Source organism: Rhipicephalus sanguineus, chromosome 6 (assembly GCF_013339695.2).
Source record: "Rhipicephalus sanguineus isolate Rsan-2018 chromosome 6, BIME_Rsan_1.4, whole genome shotgun sequence".
In the NCBI taxonomy this organism is placed as follows: Eukaryota; Metazoa; Arthropoda; class Arachnida; order Ixodida; family Ixodidae; genus Rhipicephalus; species Rhipicephalus sanguineus.
The window spans coordinates 153,213,471-153,237,366 of record NC_051181.1 but is presented as its reverse complement, the minus strand read 5'-3'; the positions used below and the strand labels follow the sequence as shown (position 1 = coordinate 153,237,366).

General features: G+C 48.3%; 3 protein-coding genes across 3 annotated transcripts in view; 2 read left to right on the top strand and 1 right to left on the bottom strand.

Moving 5' to 3' along the window:
- The window catches only part of LOC119396823 (lysozyme c-1), an 82,487-nt gene that overhangs the window by 4,059 nt on the left and 54,532 nt on the right, over positions 1 to 23,896 (top strand). The window lies entirely within an intron of this gene.
- Positions 1 to 23,896, top strand: part of LOC119396821 (glutathione S-transferase omega-1) — a 98,376-nt gene that overhangs the window by 30,570 nt on the left and 43,910 nt on the right. The window lies entirely within an intron of this gene.
- The window catches only part of LOC119396820 (solute carrier organic anion transporter family member 74D), a 35,697-nt gene continuing 11,916 nt past the window's right edge, over positions 116 to 23,896 (bottom strand). Inside the window, exons 3-9 of the mRNA XM_037664156.2 lie at positions 17,958 to 18,143; positions 15,437 to 15,601; positions 11,797 to 11,992; positions 10,368 to 10,521; positions 6,930 to 7,105; positions 2,012 to 2,076; positions 116 to 963 (exon numbers count right to left, since the gene is read on the bottom strand). Of these exons, the coding sequence (XP_037520084.1) occupies positions 629 to 963; positions 2,012 to 2,076; positions 6,930 to 7,105; positions 10,368 to 10,521; positions 11,797 to 11,992; positions 15,437 to 15,601; positions 17,958 to 18,143 (1,277 nt within the window). The 3' untranslated portion in view covers positions 116 to 628. The remainder of the gene's footprint in view (positions 964 to 2,011; positions 2,077 to 6,929; positions 7,106 to 10,367; positions 10,522 to 11,796; positions 11,993 to 15,436; positions 15,602 to 17,957; positions 18,144 to 23,896) is intronic.

Below are 23,896 nucleotides of genomic sequence, written 5' to 3'. Positions count from 1 at the left end.
AAAGTCAATACAAACAGGAAACAGTGAACACTCACGCTATCAAATTACAGCAGCACCAGCGAGAGGAGGGCGGTTGCCAGCGCCTATCTAATAAGATGCACTTCAACTAACTTGATGATGCAAGCATCACCAATGTCATCGCTAAAGCCTATGACCACACCGGTGAGACATAATGCAAAATGCCTAAGAAGCAACTGTTACATCGCCGCAGTGGTCGAGCTTTCCATTTTCCAGCTGTTTGACGCGCCAGTGTGACGTGCACGTGCAGTATTACCGCGCATGCACTTTAGTGATAAGTGCCTGCGATATCAGTGGCAGTACGATGAGCGAAATATCAATGGGATGCGGAGCCAGCGCGCGAGCATCCGCGTCAGGTTGAAAGGGCGGGAAGTTCGTGAATGTTCACAGTATGGGCGTCGTCACCGGAAAGTCCTCTACACCGTCCTGACGCGCACAGTCAACCAGCTATAAGCACTGTACATCAACAAATGCTGACGTCAGATTGACACAAAAGGAATCTTCGAGGCAGTTCACGTGATCTCCAGTCATGTCACGGCATTAGAAGTGAACCCCACGTGCTGTATTTCCACAGTCGGCGGGGACCTTCCCACAGAAGACGTCGCGACCATCAGTTACGTATCGGTCCCTTCTGTCCCTGCTTGACTTCCGCTTTCTTGTGTTTCGTGAAGCCGTTCTTCGGAGGCTCGAACTCCGCCGCGCCGAGGCTTGAAACCTGTAGGTAGGCGTCCCCGTAGAAGTCCCTGATGTCTCCCACCACAGCCGCGACCGCGACTGAAAAGAGTCCCGACACGAAGAGCAAGCCGGCCGACGTGCCCAAGTAGGAGTGCCGCAGCTGTGCTAGGTCGTAGAGCCAGCAGTTGCCGCTGGTACCGCAGGCGCTCTCCCACACCAGGCAGGACCCGTCGATCACGGCACCGTAGACAAGCGGGTAAGGGATGTACGCTGCGTTTATCACGAGAGAGGCCACGTGTGTTTGTAAGAAAGTGGAACAGCTTTGGTGATCAATAATCTACTTTTTAACGTGAACCCGTTATGCACATATCACCCTGATCGAAATGTGCACACCACGTGCGTGCACACCTACGTAAGTCCCGAAGACGTTTCGGCGACGTAGAAATAATTAAAAGCCACACGGTCCAAGCCGACTCGAAGGCGTAAGCCATAAGCGGAACCGTTAAAGCCGAGCTTGAACGTAGCCAACATTACGAATTCGCCCATTACTACCAACTCTCCGTCTTGCTTTTGCCGTTGATATTCGCAGCATAACGAAGCTGGTATGTGCCACGGAAATTTGGCAAGCCCCGTTACACACCTCCGGTCCACTAAAAATGAAGAGGATGCCCAGCAGGTATGTGCCAAGCAGCTCTTAGCATGTATAGCATAGCATATCAAGGGGTGGGAAAGGGAAGTGAGGGTGAGGAGGAAGGAAAAGAAAGTCGGGTGAGGGAGAGCTAATGCCCCGCTGCGTCGCTCGCAGGCGGTGTGACGTTGGTCTCTTTCTCGCCATGGACGTTCTCGACGCAGCGCAATGGCAAAGCCTATCGTTAGAACTCCCTAAGAAAAAGCCGTGCGATTGGAGCGCCGTATAGAAGCGGCTCGTGAACGTGCTAGGAAATGTAGAGGTAAAAAAATAGCCAAGCAATAGCAAAACGTTAGGTTAGCGGGAGTTAAGATGTTGGATGGCAATGCTTAACTCCTTTTTAACCTTGCCAAGCCATGCTCTACTTTGCCTAGCTTTGTATTACTTTGCACTCCATCGCTAAGGCTTCCCCTCAGCCCCACTGTCCTTCGGTGTTTACGGCGCGAAAGAAAGCTTTCTGCACCCAACGTGATTTTGCAGCACCTCCGGAATAGGCCGACCTTTGACCAAACGATGTCATGTGACGTCATAGTGACGTAATGACGACGTCACAAATTTATGTCAACTGCGACGTCATCACGTGATGATTCATTACGATATCCACTAATTATCAAGGAAAGCTGTACTTACACAGCAGGTTCGCCAGTGCATTTGCCAGTCCAAGCGCGATGGTCTTGTCACTCGGACTTATGCTCCTTGATGGGGAAAAAAACGTAGAAAGGCAGACATGAGGCTACGAACAGCATTAACACAGTCACAATGACAACAAGGTAGGTGTGTTTGCGCGGACGTTGGTGCGTGTACATGACCGACGCAGCAACATTCACAAGTTGAATGCGCGGGGCAAAGAACGCCTTGCCCAAGAAACACATCGCATGTACTATCATAGGCGTGCGCAGGGGGTGGAGGGTGCCCCCCTAGTCAACTAAGAAGGGGGGGGGGCGCAAACTCTGCTCCATACATTGACTTAATAGGGGGGGGGGGGGCGCTGCGAAGAACCGCTTCGAAGGCGGGATTCGAATCCGCATTCCCACGATCCGAAGGCGAGCGTCGTGATCACTCGGCTATCCAGGCACACTAGCAGAACATAGCGTAGCCTTGTGTGGTATAGTATAGCATTGAGGTGGGAAAGGGAAGTGAGGGTGAAGAGGAGAGAAAGGAGGAGCGGAGAGAGTAAAGCACAAGCTAGAAGAAAAGATAAAAAGAGAATCAAAGAAAGAAGCATAGCATAGAAAAAAAGGGAAGACAAAAAAAGAAAGAGAGAGAGAATCAATGAAATAGAGAGAAATAAATAAAGAGAGAAAGAGATAGAGAGAAATAGAGTGCGAGAGAGAGGGAAGGGAACAAAGAGAAAGAAAGATAGAAAGAGCGAGGAAGAAATACACAGAGAGAAAGGAAGAAATAGAAATAAGCAGATACATCAAAGACATAAAAAAAACAGAGAGATGAGGGAAAAAGAAGAAAGAGAAAAATAAAGAGAAAAAAAGAAGGCCGCCCAGCATAGCAAGGGGTGTGAAAGGGGAGAGATGGTAAGGAGAAGGGAAATGAGGAGGGCAATGCTACCAGCTTCGCCGCTTCCTCAGTCCTCGCACCACTCGTGCGTAGCTGCCCCAGTTTTTTTTCTTAATCGATGTATTGGTCCTCGCCCGCACCCTTCCGAAAGCTTTCTGCGCCTAGCCTAGGGTGCCTCGATGTGGGCAGGAGCACATCGAGGCAGCCTAGCCTAGCCTGGTCTGCACTGCCACCTGGTTCGGAGGCATTGCAAGCTTTCTGCACCTCACCTGATTTTGCAGTGCCTCCGTGATCGGCTCACCTTTGACCAAGCGACGATGCCATATGATGATGTCAACATGCGACCTGACGTCACACTTTTTTTGCGATATGTGTGTCATGATGACGTTGCATGGTGACGTCATCGCATTATGATTTTTTTTCGTCACTCGTGTTGACGCCGACGCCACCCACCGTCAATTTTCGCGTTTGATGAGGCATCTAAGGCTTTCGTCACGGTGCAAGAAATTTCTTGCACCGTGGCTTTCGTTAAAATACCTATAGCAGTGCATGATTTCAGAAATAGCTCTGTCACGCTGAAAGTAACGAAGTGCTATTGCTATTTATCCATAAATGTTGCGAGCACAACGGCATTCGGATTTAGCAGTGGATGCTAAATTTAGGTTGAGTCGAAGGGGTGAAGAGAGTTGATATGGGCGCACCGTTTCTATCAAGAGCACTTGAGGATAAGAGCCTTGCGGCCCCTCAAGTAACATCAAGGCCAACAGGAAGTCTTCGTTCCCCCGGCTTCTCGCGACGGCCCCAAGTACATAACGCAGTTGTTATGCTGCAAATGGCACTTGCACGCAGCTGTTACACGGTCACACGTCGAGACTTCCTCCATTGACACACACACGCACCCTTTTGCAACAGAGGTGCTACTATGCCAAGAATCCGCTGGTGCGGCGGTATGACCGCCTTATAATAAACATACCCTGAATGATTATTATAAGAACGCTGCGGCAGATACAGTGGGCACAGGTTTTACTGTACTCTCGTTAGACTAATTAGTTTTATTTTTGTACAGACCAGGAAACTTCGTCAGTATGTATGAGGGGAATATTGAACCTGACTAAAGGAAATTTAACGGATGACGTCACAAAAACAGATAAAAAAACAAGAACTCAACAGGTCCCTTATACATTCGCATAAGACGACTCGAAGACGAAAGCCATCATCATCATCATCAACACCATGATCGTTATCGGAGCTTGAGAGGTGAGTGAGAGAGAACTTATTGTGGTCCAAACGTGGCGGAAGCTGAACGCGACTGGAGGGTCTCGCTAGCTCAGCCAGGTGGCTCCACCCAGGAAGGTGCCGGAAGCTAAAGCCTCTCGGTGACGTCCCGGGCCCTATGGACTGCCAGGAGTTGGTTGTTGAGTTTCTTGCTGCGCATGGCAGCCTCCCAGGAGGGTTTGTCTGATAATCCTAACCCCGAATTAAAGGGCACAGCCAGAGCATATGTTCGAAATTGCAGTGCACGTGATTACAGTGCTGACAGTGAGGTGAAAAGTCGGGATCGATTCTGTTTAGCATGGCTGGAGTGATGTACGTTTTAAAGACGATAGTCTTTCTTGGGATACCTAAACGGAGAAATTTTGTGCTGTCTTTCTGTTTGTCGGCACGTCCCTCGATTCAACCACTCGGCCAAAGTTGAACCACTTGCCCAAGGGCCAGCCATCTTGAACGGCTGACTAGGTTCATACTTGTGTACATTGTCGACCAAAATGCAAACATTACGCATATCTGAGGCGCAACATCATTATGTAAGTATTAGGTGGTGTGTTCCTTTAATAGAAAATGCATACATACGTAATTCTAAAGACCCTAGTTTCTTAAGCTGCGCTGAAAATTTGACTGCGCGTTAAACTTGACTTCCTCCGTGCCCTCTGCACGAGCTTATTGTTGTGTTTCGGTTTCGGTTCTGTATTGCACTGTACGAATGCCATGGGGCGCCGCTCTGGCATTCCTGTTTTAGCCAGGTGACGTATAAATAAAAGAGTGTGTGGAGAGTACTCGTTGAGTGCGGAAGTTTCTTCTGCTTCAGCGCTTCGTGCCAAACCGCGTGTTCGGGCTGGCTGGCGTTCCCGCCGGTCGCGTTGGTCACCGCCGGTCTTCGCCTGCTGCTGCGCCGGGACTACCAGCCCGCAACACAGCACTCATGTTTCCCGACGTATTGCCAGATGACGTCCATATCTCACGCAGCGCCTCTTCTATCGTCTTTAGACGACATTTGCAGCGAAGCACGCAGATACGCGGCCAATTTTTTGTCTGTAGTGGTCGCAGTGTGACCGCTAGCGCTTTATTAAATTTAGGGTGTGGAGGGGGGAAGAGCTTGCGCCCTAGTTTGTGAGCTGAGGTGATCTCGTGGAACGATATTAATGGATCCTTAAAGTCCATGCATCCCCGTTCCCGTCCCGTCTGAGATGGCCGGTCACCGCCCCGGGTAACTAGTTCGCGCGCTAGCTGGTGAGCCCTCTCGTTAGGGTTGCCGGTTGGGGAGGATGAGATGTTACCCATGTGGGCCGGGAACCATATGATGTGTGTTAGGGTATCTTCCCCTTCGTTAGCCTTAGTAGTCGTCTTATTCACAATGCTTGCGGCTGCGGCGGAGACGAAGCCGGATGAATATGACCTGATGGCAGTTCGCGAGTCTGAAAAGATGGTGACGTCCCTTCTTGTTCTTGCAGAGCTACCGCGATAGCCAGTTCCTCGGCTTCGTGAGTGAAGTCGGTGACCACTGTGGCCGCGTTAACTAGTGATCCCTTGGCATTAATGACTGTGACGACATACGCGTCCTTCCAGTATTTGGCTGCATCAACAAAGAGGGCGGTTGAGCTAAAATCGATCTTTCCCAGGATAGCCTGAGAGGTAACATGAGCTTTTGTACAGCACGCCAAGTTTTAAAGGCCAGCGTCTCTGTTGATGTCATGGCTGATGATGATGATGATGATGAAGTATAGCTCAACGCTTCGTAATGGGTTGACAGCTTTCAACCACCTATATAGTTACGCAACTCGCGGGGTGTGATGCCTGGTGCGATCCTACGCTTATGCAGCGCAATATTGCATTTCTTAGTAACTCGTTGCGCGACATGACTGTGTAGGGTCTCTTTCTGAAGAGGTTTCAAGCCTTCGCGTGGCTCTGTGGTAGAATACTTGACTGTCACGCAGAACCTGGTTTAGATTCCGGTTCGATACCCCGATTTTTATTAAGGACACGCGAGTTTTTGTGCCACATGCCGCGTTTTTCAAGGCCAGCGTCTGGTGAGAACCTTAAAGGGCCTAAAGGCTTCAAGGCCCTAAACCAGTCCGAGTTCAAAGACGAGAGTGTGGTTTCTTTATCGCCTTCGCTACCCTTCTTACAGGCGCTATCTCATCATCGCCACTTACTTCTTCATAAAACACATGGACAATGTTAGCACTGAGCATTGAGCCTATCATGGTCTCGCACATTTAGACTACACGCTATTATCTTCGCTTGCGCAGTCGAAAACGCACAAAGCGAAGTGAAATCGGTTGATCGCGCACGATAATCATGCGAGATAAGACAGAACGGTCGTGCGACTGCATGGCAAAGCACGGTAGGAGGCAATTCACAACGGATATATCTCTCGTATATGGACCCACCGAGAGCTTATTTCTGCACGACGTTTCTGCACGACAGGGGCGTAGCCAGGGGGATTGGGGGTTCCTCCCCCCCCCCACTAAATTTCAATTTTTCTTGCGTATATATACACGCGCACATACAAGCGCACGCACGAACATACATAAAGTATGGTTGACCCCCCCCCTCCTCCCCCCCCCCCGAAAAGAATTTCTGGCTACGCCCCTGCTGCACGACGTATTTCTGAACGGACTGCTGGCGCCGCGAATTGTGCCGAAAAGATGAGCAAACGCCAGGGGATAATAATGCGCTATTTCTTTGTATTTTCGGAGGTTGTCTAGGGGCCCATGCATTGAGGCTATCGCCTTAAAAGGACGGAGTTGGTGCTTACCGAAGCATAAAGAGCGTGTGGCTCACAGATGTCGAGACGCTCATGAAGTGCGTGAGCGAGATAAGAATGATGAACTGCACAAACATGGGGCAGGTTCCCTTGCAGAAGCCTACCACGGCGTTGCCCGAGAAGAAGTCACTGTCGTCGAACGTTTTCAGGCAGTCGCAGTTGGTGAGCTGAGAAACACCGGAATTAAATTGTTAAGAACTTGATGTCCAAATAGTCCTTTGCATATACAGTGTACGGCAGTTTCAGCTTGTGCATTTCAACAAAGATGGCAGTTCCGACAATGAAAAAATAAGACACACACGTGCTGATGGCAAGACGTACATGGGTAGAATTTACGAGCTGCATTTTGCGTTTTCACCCCGCGCATTGATCATGTTCTTGTGAAGGAACGAGTCCGAGTAATATAAAAAAGTACGTCCTTCCACTCGGGTTTCTGCCGTGTCTGATTATAACCATGCACGAAAGTACTTGAGCACAAAGCGTTATTACGTCTTCAATCATGTTTCTGGTTTAGTGCGTTGTTTACTATAGCTATAAGAGCAACTACGTGCTTAAGGTATTCAGGAAGACGCGTTTTTTTTTTTCAAATATTTGGCCTGTGCGAACATTACAAATCTTCAGCGTTCTGTTTTGTTTTTATTTCACGCGCACGTGTGGGGTGTTTTGCCCTGCGTTGTATTCCGTTTTATCCTACCTCTAATAAAAAGAACAACAACATAAAGAGAAAAAGAGGGGGTAGCAAACCTCATATAATGTCCCCGCTTTTTATTTCACTTCTCCCACTCTTTTTCTATAGTTTTACAAAAAAAAAAAGACAAATTTTCATTAGACATGTCATAAATGGCTCTTCGCAGCATGGGGAGAACATTTTTGCGGTAAGATGGGGGGGGGGGGGGGGGGAGGAGGCGGATTTGTCCTCCACCACGCCAATGATGGCCACGTGTGGCGGAAGTTTTGATAACAGCGCTGCTCCTGCTGCTTTACCAAAACCTTCGAAACCTTGTAAGGTGCTCATAACCCCAGCCATCGCGTGTTGTCGTGGCGTGAGCTAACATCATAGTGCTGCGAAAAGCGCCACTCGGAAACCTTCGGCTCGCTTCAAAAGGCGAGGGCCTGTCATTCTCCAAGTGGTGACTAAAGACCCGCCCGTTTTTATTCGAACGTTGTTGGTTCACGGTTCAGCTCACGTGCTCGATTCTCTCTACGCACTCGAATATTCGGAGTGCACGCAACAGACAACCATGTCATGCATAAACGTGTGATCGGAAAGCGTGTCATAACACTCGTCCATGACTCCACCTATTATCAAACTGCAATGAAAATGGAATTAATATAGTGTCACATATTTTCATATCTATGGAAATTAGTAGCTATATAGGGTTTAGAAGCCGGGACTGGGGAACATGTTAAGTGTTTCATGTCATTTTGTATGCATCGAGCGTTTTTATCAATTCCTGCACTAAAGATCAGTGAGCGATGCTTTCCTGGCACAAGCTTCACGCATAGCTGAGCATTAAGAAAAACTCGGTTGAAGGTAAACACCTTTTATCAGCCCATATGGAAAGCGTTAACAAGACATTACCATGAGGTACGAGTGTCTTCTAGACTTTAGCAGTGAGAACAGCGAGGCTGATGACAAATATATGCAGAGTTAGTTTCAACGGAAACGCGGATTAATGGCAGAGACAGCCGGCACACTATTGCGTACTGCACAGTACGCGGCGTTCAGCCTCAACTGCAGAAGAGTAACTTAAACGACTCGTGAGCGATCCACGAGACACTTTAGGTTGGGATCGGCTTTTACGTACATCTCATGAGTGGCATGGCTTTTGCTGCTTCTATTTTGGCATCCTTTGCAGACTGCACTTTTGTACCACGGGGTCTCTCGGCACTCGTGAACTGCCGATGTCGCTTAACCTCTTCTTTCTGCCGTAGATAACGAATATAACAGCCTGTCGTGATTGCGCACGCCGCAACGCTTTGGGTAAGAGCACGTTTACTGTGTTGCGTTGGCTTTGATGAGCATGAGCTACGGAGGATGAATTATAAGGGTTTAGGGAGCGAGAGGCTCCTCAGCATCTTTGAATGCGACCCAAAACAGCTTGTTATGTGTGAATGGGATAGTGAACCCTCTCTGCGTAAATGCGCAAAGACGTTACGAAGTCTGCATCTATAAGGTTAACTTGCAGCGCTGCTGTCGGTGCTACTCTTAACTACTACGGTGACGGCGACAATGCGTGGTGACGTAGAGAGTGAAACTGAACTATTCTATAACCGCTATCTTTGCGTACCCGTTTTAGTCACTAAGGTTACCGTCGTGCTGGCCTGCGTATCTGTATAGGGTAGATAGAAATCTCAACGCCTGGCCAAAGAAAACGACGGTGGTGAGTAAACACGAGTGGCCCCGAGACCTTTGACGCAACCCTTGCGATGCAAAGCAATAGGAGAGCCCTCGAGCCTCCTATCTCTGGACATACTGCGTACCCCTTCACTCCTACGTCAAACGCGCGGCAAATCAATAATGACCTCTCCAGGTGACTGCACAGCAGGGCTTAGGCGGCATCTTCTCACGGCCATGAAGGATATCGGCACACACTCATGCTGAGGATATGTAAAAGCTCAAATAGCGCTTATCGGCCCCGAACTGCATGTCAGGAAACCCACTCACACAATATCCGACAGATACCTCTTACGGCAGGGGCACCGGGCTATTGGCGCAGTACGAAATATTTCTCTCCGTAATGTCGCGAGTGCAAGGGTCTTCGGTGCTGCTCAGTAACTCAAAATTCTGCTTGTGGTCACCAAAAGCATGGCGCTACGTTTTGCAAGGAATGGCTGCTCCTTACACGAAATAAATGTATCTACTAGTTTGGCCACGGTGCTGTATACTAAGAGCTACCTTTTCTAAGCTCGATTTCCTGACCGAAAAAAGCTGGATGACAGTGTTGTTACTTTCATATAGACATCATTACATCGCTACCCAGCCGGAGGCTCGCTGGGCTAGACTCTTCGAATTATCTGTTAAAGACCCGCATCGCTTCGAAGAGACTTCAGCCGTAGAAGCACAAACATTGCTTCATTTCCATCTGCCGTAATCATTATGTGCTCCGTCGCCAATTTTTTTAGATTGATAGTTTTTAGAATTGTATGTTGTCCAGGACGTGTCAAGTGTTTTTATACAGCGCCGGCTGCTCCTTTTCATAGAGAATAGAATTCGTGGGAATGACAGCCAGGAAAAATATTACATAAAAAACACCTAGGAACAGTTCACGTAAGTCAGTCAAGCCGTAAAAAAAATCACATATGCACGAAGTACATTCACGTAGCGACACGAAAGACAGCACAAAATGCAGTCCAGTCACATAACGCTATAGCTCACATAAAATTCAGTCGCACGAACACCGAATACATTGAAATAATTAAAGTTACCTTAGTCAGGTTGGCTCCGAACTCGCCGGCCGGCATTTGGCAGCCGGCAAAGCATGGCGAAAAGTACATGGTACCCCCGACAGGCTCGCACACAGGCTGGTAGCTCTGCAGAGTGCAGTCGCACTGGTCGTTGCACTTGTTGTACAGGTCGAGCCTAGCAACAGAAATTAATTTAGTGTTTCCAGTTCAGGGCACTGCCAGACCCAACAACATTTCTTTCTCCTTGAAAAGGCCCCCGAGAGGTACTTCTGCGATTTCACAATTATTTGACGTTATTCTAAACTGTTTCTGCAGCTTCACCTCGCTTTGAATTCGAAAAAAACTGATCGGCGCTTCTAATTGGCGCCGTATGGCCATCTACATAACCTAACACTCCGAATACTACTGATCCGTACTCTGGCTTCAAAGGTCGCACTCAGAGATGGCGTCGTACTTTTCGACCACGTGATCGGGTGCAGCTGGGCTGATGAGAATCAGTTTGGTAACCACACTGGCGTCCTATCCTGCCTTCTTGTTTTGTCAGACCCGGACTTGGGTTTCGAAAATAAAAGCTTTTTTTCTCTCTCTCTTGTTTTGGCCTTGATTCTCAGTTTGCGCCACAAATATTTCATTAGGCTATGCATATACTCGCCCACCGTAATACTTGACTAAAGGCCCATGGCTGCAGCTGAACAGGCTCTGCAAGCAAAATAGATTCCACTACTCACCGTGGGCACGTTTTGAAAGCGTTAGCTATAGTGGAACAGGACTGAAAGTTGGGCTAGTTGGTGATACATAATGGGCAAAAAACAGCGCTCAGACGGACGGGACGAAGAAAAGGAAACACAGAACAAGCGCTGACTCTCAACTGTGGTTTATTAGGCATATGCAAAATTATTTATACACAAATGACAAGCATCAAGAACATGCGCAGAGGAGCTGGCAAAGTACCGTAACAAGGAAAAAAGGAAGAAAATGCTTTTTTACATCGTGAAGACTGCGCAGGAGCGACCAAAGATCAAACAAACATACGACTGATTAAGTTTACTTCTTTTTCGTGTAAAGACACCGATGTTTGGCTGACGCAGAACTCTCCTTTTTTAATGTAGAAAGCTTCCACAAGTTCCCGTGTCGTTTGATCACCGTGTCTAGTGGAAAGACGAGTAACCTGTCTACATTCATTATAAACTTACGAAATCAGGTATATAATCCCAGAGCTGCTTTTAAAAGCCGACATCTGTGAACTGTAGGAAAGGTGGGGTTATAGCAATGAGATGAGCGCTGGATCAATGCCAAGTTTGGTAACATTAATGAGGTACTGCAAGGTAGCACTTTTCGTCTTGAGGTGCTCACAAAATCAACCTAACGTTTTTGCTTTTCTCTTAGTGTTTATTCCACTTCAGGTGCTAACTTCACTGACACTTCAAGCAACAAGGAGCCCTCCACTCACTTTCCATTGATGAGTGAAACTCCAGGCATGGTGCCGTAGTCACACTTGATGAGCATGGCCACAGCAAAGCCGCAGGAGACAACGAAGGTGACGACCACGTTGTACCAGGCCAGAACTCGGGGCGACGGCCTCAGGCGGTGGATCACCAGACCGGAGACCAGGAAACTCGTGATGTTGAACACGGAGGATATCAATCCTTGAATATAATAGATCGAGGGGCAAGCTACAGGCGAGGGCATCGCTGGCGACTCAGCAGGTGAACATCAGTGAACTCGAAGAGTGGAAGCGTCAGGAACCACGAAAACAAATTGCGTTACCCAGAACTGGCTTAGTGAGGCGCCGACGCGGTGCGAACCAATCTCCTTTGAATGATGAGCGAGAAGCGTAAAAGCTATCGTAGGCTATATTCAGAAGTTAGAGGGTATGGCACTCTAGTCTGACGACAAAACTAACAAGCATATATGTTTCGTTGTAAAAAAATGTCATGCTGCCCACGCATAGTGTTGCACGGCAGCTAAGCCGCTAAGCTATAGCGCTGCTAAGAACTTGTGCGCGGGTTCACGTGACGCCCCCCCCCCCCCCCCATACACACACACACACTTTCTTGGCAACCAAATGCTACCCAGCGATTTCTTCTGAAAGTGTTTTTTGGCTAATACTACGTTCTAGAGGCTGTCGACTTGCGCAACACACAGCAAGATAAATGGTGAACACTTTTGCACTTCTACGATGATATGAGCGGTAGAGTTGGCAGCGCGACGTGATAAAAAGCAATGAAAAGAAAGTGCAAACGGTGATGGATCTATCGCGTGCGCTCTACGGAACGCCACTCGCTCGTGCAAGTCAAGGTCACTTTTTTTTTTTTTTTCAAGAATCGGAAGTGGTCATTACTCGAGGCGGCAGCATGTACCGCGGACGACCGGCTTTTCAATACAACCTCTCGGCAAGGACGCCGTTGGTGCTAAGACCGCCACTATTTGTACAGACGAGCTCAGATGTGCAGTCAACGGCAGCTGCTTACACCGCGTACCGACGCGTTGAATGGACGTTCATGCGGTAGTGTGTTCTTGGCGTTTGGCCCTGCTCATGCACATAAGAGATGGCGCGATAAGCATGGAGTGAACAAAGCAAAGTCGCTCGACATAAGGATGTAAGAAGTTGGCCAGCCTGCAAAAGAAAACTAGAATCACGAAACTTTGCAAACAGGTATTCCCATTGTGTGTACAGTGCCGTTATATACTCGAGGCATTGTTCAATGTTGAGTTGTGTAATCGCAAACAATATTGAGTGGTCGATATAACTGAAATGAGGAGCGTTGTGGTGCATAATTGATAGGTGCGCCAGCCCAAACGTAGCTAGAAACCACGAAGATACAGGACAGAGTGCTGTCAGTACTCTGTACAACGCCTTCTTGGTTTCTAGTTACGTTTGCGCTGGTATACCTATCAACTATGCATCACCAACTAGCCTGCCAGCAAGCGTTATGTTGCGTTGTTGCTGCAGAGAGTAGAACACAGAGCCAGCCACCAAGTCGAGAGAAGTGATGGGATTCTCGTTATTTAATGTGCAAAGGTTTAGGACCTATGAAGTAGGGAGCGCAAGCTGGCTGTTATTCAAATGATGACACGTAAATAGCAGCTCCACTATACTGCTGCGCGCATCAAAGTGCGAGGTGGACCAGCAACGTGAGGCGCTTGAGTCACAACGCGACTACAAAGGAAACTTTCCTGACTTTGTAGACTGAGCTTACTTAGCCCAAAGCCACACCACGTACTCACAACGTTGCACATGCTCTCTGGTTGCGTACCCGATCGGAACTATTCGCGCGCTGAAATGATAACGGTATGTTGTATGCACGCCCTGACAGGGTTAATAATGTCTGTGCTTAAGTTATGAGATGACAACCTTAACGAATTGGTTGATGTTTGTTGTTCTTCACAATGTAATGTCATTCTGCCAGTACATCTCTAGGGGGAACAAATTCCTTTCCAGATGCCCTACGTATAGACATGTCATTGCAGCTGCCATTTTAGGAACGTAGCTCCTCTTAGTCACGTCTCCGTTTTCCGGCGTATCTCCCGGCAGCCGGCAGTAAACGGCAGTATCTGTCCGGTGGTGGTGGTGGTGTGCGGCGTGACCACCCTTACTGCGCGTGCGCATACCCTCTCCACACACCTCTTCTCCACTCCCCCTCACCATTCCCCATGACTCTACCCCTCTCCCCTTCCCCTCCCCACTTCCCCTCTCCCATAACCAGTCTTAAAAACGGAGGGGGCGTGCACACATGAAGGCTCCCTAAAGACAATGCGCTGCGACAGTACGTGATATCTATCGCCCTCTCCTCTCCTACGCTTCCCCCTCTTTCTCCTTTCCTACGGTCTCCCCCCCCCCTATCTTGCCTCGCGGCGCCGACGCCGGCAGCGTCGCGGCAGCGTCTTGATTGAAAAAACCGACCGCTCGCGCTGCACAACCGTTCACTGACCACCCCGTATATATAGGCACTGGATTTTGACCTCCAAGGTAGTGCGTGTGTGCGATTTCTCCTGTGCGTGATTAAACAATGAAAATTCACCGCGTACATGTAAAATTAAAGTGAGCTGCAAGTCGTCATAACTCTCATCGAACCTTTAGTATAAACGCGCCCGATCACGTCGGTGATGATGTACTGGGCAGAATTCACGAAAGATTCACGGTTTACCGATGAACCTCCGCAGCTTCGCCCACTCATCATTCACTCCGCGGATATGCTGCGATTTTTTTTCTGTGCAATTTCAAAGATATTCTAAAAATTTATGTGCCAAAACCAACATATGATTATATGAGGTGCACCAGGGTGGGGGACTCCCGGTAAATGCTGACCGCCAGTGGTTCCATAAGAGGCACCAAAGCACAAGCACACGAACGCTTTTGCATTTTGCCCCATTGAAATGCGGCCACCGTGGCCGGTAATCGAACCAGCGCCCTCGCGATCAGCAGTGCAACGCCATATATAGTAGCAGAACCACTAAGGCGGATTCTGGAGTGTGCGTGGGGCTATCTAAACTTATTGTCCTCCCACTTTCAGGTATCTCTTCCGTAATGTTCGTGGGGCAGAAAGGACACGATGCTTACGAAATGCCACACTATCGCACCCTCTGCTCTCTTCAGGGTCCGTTTCTCACATATCCTCCGTTTTGCAAGCGCTCTTGCACACTTTCGCTAATGTCCAGCATCAGTATTCGCCGAAATCTTCTCTTTCTAACAATTCAAGCGCAATACTTTTTTTCTTCTTTAATACGGGCCCTCTGCATGGTTAACGTCCCCCGCAGATTCGGCGCCGGCGACTATGGCTGGATGGGGTTGTACCCTTTTGATCAAGCGGCGGCTCGCGCCACCTAGCCGCAGTTCATAATGTCGTACTAGCTCTATGTAGTGAAAGACTAAATTTCACTCTTGCATTGATTTTAGCCACCAATCAGATTACTACCTGTTTAAAGACTATTTTGTCTTCACTGTCCATAAACCCCTATGCTCCAAAATTTTCAGCCCCATTGCCTTGGGTGAAGCCCTTTACAGAAAAGTATAAGGTGTTTAGCAGTTTCTTCCTCCTCTCCACACGCACCGCATCGCGTGTCTATCCCTACGTACTAACACGACTCACCAGCGAATGCGCTGGCTCTGGCAGCCGAGTTTCGAAACTGCACCTCCATGTACTTGGCCGAGAACATGGTGTAGCCCTGCATACCGCTCACCATCAGCATCGACACGAACAGCTGGAGAACGTAGACACGCTTGCGCAGCAGCCGGGTAAGCGACTTGCTGATCTCTGCGAACAAACAGAGTGGATCACGTGACCAAAAAAGTACAGAAAGACGACGATTATTTAGAGACCTGGCCGGACAGACAACAAGACAGAATTATACGTTCAGGAAGGCGAAGCGAATGTATACAGCCGGCAAAAATATTGCTAATCACGGAAAAAAAAAAAAAAATGCTGCGGACGCATACTCCTTTGCCACTAACATGCAATCGGACACTCATTTTGTCCAACCTTACTTTAATTTTGAAGTCAGCCGCTTGCTACTGTTTACTATGCAGTTCAACGTTGATAATTTCAGTTTAATGAACCATGTTCGTTTAACGTACAAACAAGTAAAATTAGAGTTCAACAATAAACCTGGTGTTCCCTTTCACATTGGCGCACCGCGTACGCTATGCTGCACATTTGCACGCAGACAGTGCACTTCAGTTGATTTCACATTTTACATATGCTGAACTAATTAAAATTAGCGAATGCTCCACAAAGCTGTTTTATGAACACGCAGCCCCTCCCAGAACGGCTGCTTGCTGCACCTTCAAGCAGGTGGCGACGCACGTTTATGCCACACCACCGCACTGTCAGCAGCTATTTTTTTATAAACTAAAAACCATGCACTTAGCATTTTTTTTTCCTTAAAGGCAAAGCGGGTAAATGCGGCATGTGCTACAATGAACCACTAGGAACAAGAAATGCGATCTTTTTGCGAAGTTTGAGCAAGGACAAAGCCCCACAGCACAAATTTTAAATCATCGATTTTAAGCGAAATTCGCACGTCACTATACTCATACATTTAAAACGTCATAGCATGTACTTTTGAAAGATTGTCTGGACGTACTAACCCAAGTTCTAAACGTTAAACTTCGTGCGGAAGCCCGCTCTATTTCTACAACAACAACAACAACAACAACAACAACAACAACAACAACAACAACAACAACAACATCTTTTAAGGGTTAACGCCCCAAATCTACGATATGATTATCAGAGACGCCGTAGTGGAGGGCTCCGGAAATTTCGACCACCTGGGGTTCTTTAACGCGCGCCTAATGTGCGCTCTATTTCTCATTTCTATGCACTGTATGAAAATGCCTCGTGCCGCTTTTCAAACGACCATTGCGGATGAGTAATTAAAGAAGAAAGTTGGGCTAGCCGCTGCTGACGCATTTGCTGGGACGTTTCCTAGCGCAGGAAAAAAAAAAACGTGGGAAGAGAGAGAGCGACGCCCTATTCCAAGATTTTTTTCTTCGCTAGGTTTTTCCCGCTTGTAAATACGTCTCAAAATGTTGCTACAGCTAGCTTTTAACGCGGTAGCGTTAGAGAGCTCGTGTCGCAGAAATTCCGCTGTCGGCGTCGGCACCGTTGGTTGTGAGCGAAAAATCATCCGTGAGCGAAAAATCGAGAAAGTAGCAAATAAAATAAACGATAAAATAAATCTTCGGTCCCAATGAGGATCGAACCCGGGCCGTTCGCGTGGCAAGCAGGTGTCTTACCACAAAGCCACGATGTTGCTTGCAGTTACTTCAGACAAAAACACTACATAAATGTCATGTAGTGAAAGGAGTCTCGACGCATTTTGTTCGGCAGGTGTCACGACGAAAACGAGCCCATACGGTAGGCGCATTCGCGAGGCCATCAAACTACGTCGAAAAACGCCGGGATAGTGCAGCCATCGCCGCTAAATACACACACGAACTTTCAAACAGCTCTAAAAATGGACAACTATGTCCATCTAGAGGAAAACATATCAAGCAAACGCAGCAAACGCTAGATAATGTGCTGCCATCTGTGAGGCATTGTGAGAAATATGTCTCGACTTTTCATGGCATCCGAGAGGGCCGGCGCGCGGCGTATATCTTGGAGGCCATGCGACTCTTGCTTTAGATCGAAAGCCTGTAAAATTCGCGCGTGTGTGCGTGTGTGTGTGTAATAATACACATTAATAAGTATGCACTTAGTGGTTGAAGTGCGCACTAGGGGCCGGATTTCGCTATCGCGTTCAACTCTTAAATGCGAAGCTTAAGGGTCCCCCAATTTTTAAAACTATCGTTGCAGTTTTACTGCAGTGTTAATAGTTAAAAAGAAATGTTAGATCAACATTCGCTAGTATGTGCTATACGTACAGTCAGCGCCAAAAATTTAGAGACCACGGAAGAGAAGAAAAAGCTTAATATTGCCGCTGCTTCGGCAGCCAGCCTTGAATTTAGATTTCCAACGTTGTCTAAAACGCGCTAACGTGTACTGAGCAGTTCGACCGAATGGAGTCACAAATTCCTGAGAAATGGAAAGTTTTCTCTGACCTAGTGGTCTCTAAGCTTCTGACGCCGACTGTACGCAATAATCGAGATCGCGTCGAGGAACTGACCTGAAAGGTGGCTTGAATCGGCTCGTTTCTTGAACACCAGCGGCGGGTCTGGCAACCGGGCTGGCATCACCTTGGGGAACAGCAGCACCGGTACGCTGGCCAGGAGCAGCAGGCATCCCCAGAACACGTAGCCCAGCCACCAGCAGCCTATCCATCGCGGGTCGGTCGTCGGGATGTCGGGATTCACTGCGTGCGTAGCGTGCCATATAAGTTCGCCATCAAACGTCAAAAACATTAGGCCAGTTGGCTATTGACAGCTTTCACGTGACATGGACGCACAACATGGCGGCTTAGATGACGTCAATGTAGTATAATCAGGCGGCATTAACCTGCTCCAGTGCGACAACGACGTCGCTGGAACGTTATTGTATCTGTATGCATGAATAGCGAAAAACCAGCATGCGATGTACTGATAACACTAACGTGGCATCACAAAGTTCGCGTCCCATCATGTTGGTGCTCCTACGTGGCTGTTTCATGGTGTCAGTGCAAGCCATCTATATAGATATACGTACAGTCGCCCAAAGCTCGCGTGCGCTGAAGTAACAGACGGCAAAACAGGAATGAACACAGGTTTATTGAGTTGCAGTCTGTATCACAGCTGGATCCTGCCCCATAGTTCTTGCGCCATACGGGATACGGCCGAATGTCTGCGGGGAAGTGCACCTGCGGTAGAAAAAGGTCCTGACACAATATTGTCCAACAGTGAACGTGGTTGATAACCAAGAAGCACGAAGCCTGGTGTCTTTCCGCTTCGGAGTGGGGTGCGTCGGTAACGCAGTAACAAGCGGGCCAGGCGCCTTTCTAGGGTCCCGTGCACGTTTTTGCGCAACCCTTCTTTTACCGTTCGCACAGCCCTCTCTGCTAGCCCGTTGGATTGCGGATGATATGGATGGGATCGTAGGTGTAGGATTCCATTATCTTCCATGAATTGGCGGAACTATCTTGTAAACTGGGGCCCGTTGTCCGAAACGACTGTCCGTGGCAACCCAAATCTGCTGAATATACCCCGCAATGCTTCGATAGTCTTGTTTGCGCTGGTTATTTTCATTGGCACAACCTCGATCCATTTTGTATGCGAATTCACTACAGTAATCAACATTCGCCCTTGCACTGGTCCTGCAAAACCAACGTGGATTCACGATAATCGCTCAAATGTGTCCGGCCACGGAACCGGCTCTTCCGCTCGTGGCATGCTGCAGTTTTGCTGGCACACTGCACATGCGTGCACGATATTATCGATATCTTTGTCAAGTCCGCAAAACCAGAAAAGTGCCCGAGCCAGATTTTTCATCGCCGTCATGCCTTGATGAGTATCGTGCAGCAGCTGTAGCATTTATTTCCGAGCTGCGGCGGGTATCACGGCTCGATGGCCCCAGTAAACAATACCGTGGCTGCACGTCAGATCGTCATTCTTCTGAAACAAAGGCCGCGATGTTTCTTGTGTTAACGGCAATTTCTTTGACCAGCCTTCGCGAATGCAACGCACAACCGGCAAGGTAAATGTAAATGGTAGCAAAGCTTCCATAGAAGCCCATACGTTCAGAAAATGGCTTCCTATCAGCTGCTTATGGGGCTTAGCGCCATCTCTGTGAGGAGGGAACACTTCCGGCAGAACAAAAAATAAAGCGGATGTGATGCAATATCCGGTAAAAAAGTGACGTCATTTTGTTGTCACTAGCGCAAAAGTTTGACCTCAAAATATTTTTCTTAGGCCCCTGATCGCTAAGGACTCGCGGTACGGCGAGCCGGCAAGCCCTTGGCGAGTGCGCTTGAAGCCAACGCTAGCTAAATATCGACCCGTGACTAAACAGCGGTGTTTAAGTGTACCGCCGTTCAATTCGCCTTGGTTTTACTAGGAAACCTTATTCTTGGAGCTTTTAATCTGCGTTCGTGTCATCTTCCATAGCGTGAATAAAGTAGGCAGCAGCGTGCCTCTCATGTTTGCAACGTTGCTGATTTGCTTCGCACATGCGCAGGGGACAAAGAGCGCATTGCATGTGTGCTTCAGTTCTAATGAGAAGAAATGACGCCTATTCCCGCCATAATAATGGTATGTCAGTTTTATTCAATGGTCACAATAACGCAATTTTATCACACCCTACATAATGCGCAACAAATGTCGTAATAAGCATAAAAAGTGCGTACACTACATGCATATGTTTTGCCTTATGTTCCGATAAATTAACCTTACGTGTAACGTATCAAGACATGCGAATTGTAGCGCGACTGATAACTTAGCGATGTGCTCACCGATAGCAGGAAATCAGGTTGGCACTGCGTGTTCACGAAGGAAACCGGGCAGCAGGAATACTGATTCATGAAAATCTAGCAAGCACACTACTCCGAACCGTTGCGCCGGTGTCTTATCTAAAAGACAGGGCTCGCCAGGCATACACCTGTTGCTATTGCATCCTTGGAACACCACATCGTTTCCGCGAGTACCGAGGAAAGCATTCGGCGTGAAATGTTAGCCGCGTCGCGCCGTTGCCCGTTGAACACCGCAGCCAACACGTTCACCAACGATGTAACGGACCTCGCAACTTCGCGAACACCAAAATCAAATTCTCACCACAATAATTCACAGAACGCATGCAAGTGCGAAACACCAGAACACGTGAGGGGGCGTGTCGTTGCAGACGAACTTACGAGTGCGCCTTTCGATGCACCGCAAGGGCTGCACTGAATGACAATGACGTGCGCCTCTCTTCAGGGGGCGCTAAGAAAAAGGTTTTTCGTAATAATTAAACACTATCATACATTCTTGGCACATTGCACCTACATAATATAATTCAGAAAATAAATGTAATTTGTAAAACATAAAGATTGCTTCGCCCTTGAATAAAACTTGGTTTTTCGGTATTAGTGTTTGTTCCCTCCAAACATAGTCGCGCTTCAGTCGCAGCACCCATAATTCCCCTTGCTGGTATCGTTGGCAATAGGTTCTGAACCGCTTTTCGCCCGAAGCTTCGCGACCTATTTGAATCGACCTTGCAACCGGCCTGAGCATGGCATCACGTGCTGTTAATTCGTCCAATTCGTGCGACGACACCACTCCGGTGTCTAGATGGTCTGCGACTACCACATCGTCCAAATATACTTGTGCACTTGGTAGACCCTGCAGTATCGCTTCCATCTGCTTCTGAAAAACCGCCAGTGCTGCCGCAACCACAAACGATAACCGGCCAAAGGGATATGGTAAATCGACGAAAAAAGCATTTTTTTATTCACTACTAAAAAATACACATTCTGATGAGCACAACCATACACTGGCGAGCGCGTATAGGAGTGCTCCAAGGCAAAGACCGCGCCTCCAAACTGATACGCGGCCTATTTTCCATCATTGTTTCTGCGTGTATGCATTAAAAAAAATAATTATGGCTAGATCGGTTCAGTATATTCACTTCCTAAGTTTTATACTTCTCAATTGCAAATTTTCCCACCAAAATGCTTTTTTAGCGTAATTATTGTACGTTGTGAGCATGTTCCGCGCGTGTTCTTAAAGAAAATCGTGTTTTTCTTATGATCAGCTTTTGAAAATGTTCCAAACTTGATGTGGCACCGTTTCTGGAAAACTATCCGACCGATCGCGCTCAAACTTTCTCAGATGACACCTAAAGCCCTTCCAAATAATCTGAACCTAAAACTATGAAAAACTTTTTAAGTTATAATTAAGAAAAAGAATTAATTGGAAAATCTTCTTCACGGCACTTGACCAGTGAGGACAATATTTTTTTTTCTTCTGAGATGAATGTAGGAGCCGGTTTTTATAGGTTGAGATTAATACCAATATCATGTTCAATAAGAGTGTCGAATTTCACGGTCATACTCCTTTTGGTTTTTCAAAAAAGGTACATTCAATTTTATGCACTAGTCTGAAATTTGATGCTCAACCAGAAGCAAGTAAGAAAAGCTACAGGGTTACAATTGCACACAAGTCATCTTATTGCGCACGCAAAATTTCACAACAAGATATGGTACAGTTCCCGAGATATAAAGCTGAGATCAGGACAGCCTGTTTACCCTACCATACCCCTTTAAAGTAATGCAACCGTTTTGCAATGTTTACCACCAACAGCTTCTTTGTCGCGTCATGAATTGGTAGCTGGTTGTATGCATCCTTCAAGTCTATTGCACTGAATACCTCCCCTCCGCTGAGCTTCGCAAATACATTCCTTATCTTTGGCAGCGGATATTGCTCGGTGTGGCATGCTGTATTGACCGTCGTTCTAAAATCGCCACACAAGCGGATGGAGCAGTCTTTCTTTATGACGGGAACGAGGGGCGCCGCCTACTCGACGCTGGCGACCTGTGTCAATAAGCCCGTGTCACCAACCTTCCGATTTCTTCATTTACAGACTCTCGGAGCGCGTAGAGTAAGAACGGGTCTTACAGAATCGCGGTGTGGTTCCCTCGCGCAACTGCAAATGAACGGGATAACCCTTGATTAGTCCTAGTCCTGGCGAAAACAGACCCGCGTATTCTTCCTTCAGCGTAGCAGTAATGGAAATTTCGTCAGTAGTTGGTAGCTTACCGTCGTTGACGTCCACGTTGAGCACTGGGCCTCCGGTCAGCTGGTGCTTGAATTATGTCCCGCCCACACAGATCTGGGCCTGAGCAGCCGAGGACCACTATAGCGTCGCGTTGACGGTTTTTTCAGCGTGGGTGACCGGGACTTGCAGCTGTCCTTTCACTGGTAGTCTTCCGAGGAAGCAACTCAATTGAAACGACGACTTGTCGAGCACGGGCCAACGGCGACGGTGCTGGGTGTACGTTGGTCATGTCACAATTGACGGTGATCCTGTGTCTACTTGCATCTTCACGGGCAACTTTCCACTGTAACGTTCGCCATAATGGTCCGACCAATCCTGTCGACGACTCACGGAGGTGTAGCAGGAACTGTCCGTAGTCCTCGGTGTCCGAGGATGGTTCCTCACAGTGAGCTACGTTTTCTTGGCGTGGCTTGGCTTTGCACATCGAAGCCAGGTGCCCCCTCCTCCTCCAACAGAAACGCTCAGCATGGCGGAACCTGCATTTGGTGGTCTTGTGGGAGTCGCTTCCGCAGCGAAGGCAGCCTGTCTGGTTCTTGTTGCTGGACTGTGCCATCCGACCTGGCTGCGGCCTTCTGGAGAACTTCTGTCGCTCTTGCTTTATTCGTACTGCGTTGATGCCGTAGCTCATTGGTCCATCTCCCATCTGTTGTACAGGCTGTTTCACACTTAGGGGAAATCTCGGAGTGCCTGGCATCGTGATGCGGCCAGCGCTGCAACCACGCACCGTCAGCAGCTCGCGCGTGCGCAGATGTACAGTCGCCCATTTTTTTAACCTGAACGCGCGAGCATCGACCGCCAAGGTGATAAGCGCCGTACAACGGAGTGCAGCGGCGAAATGAACGAGAATACGCGCATGCGCGCAATGAGCAGTCTTTGACAGCTGCCGTCTGCGGAAAAGCCTAGCAGACGGCAGTTGCCCATGACTGCTCATAGCGCTCATGCGCGTATTCTTGTTCATTTCGCCGCTGCACTATGTTGTACGGCGCTGATCAACTCGGCGCTCGACGCTCGCGCGTTCAGGTTAAAAAAATGGACGACTGTACAATTATACACCCTTGAAGCGCCTGCGCCCGCGCGACCTGCTGCCGGCGCGCGATTGCAGCGCTAGTCGCATCGCGATGCCAGGCGCTCCGAGATTTCCCCTAAGTATGAAGCAGCCTGTACCTTGCGTGCCGCCATCTCAGCAGCTAGCGCCGCTTCCTATGCTTCCTGCAGCGTGAGCGTGAACCGTGCTAGCAGATTACGACGAACTCCAGCATCCCGCAGACAAGCCTGTCGCGAAGCATTCTATCAAGCGCCTAGCCAAAGTTCCACCTTTGAGCCATCTTCCGTAACTCGACAATGAAATCGTTCGTCGACTCGTCAGCTTGCTGTTTCCTTTTGAAA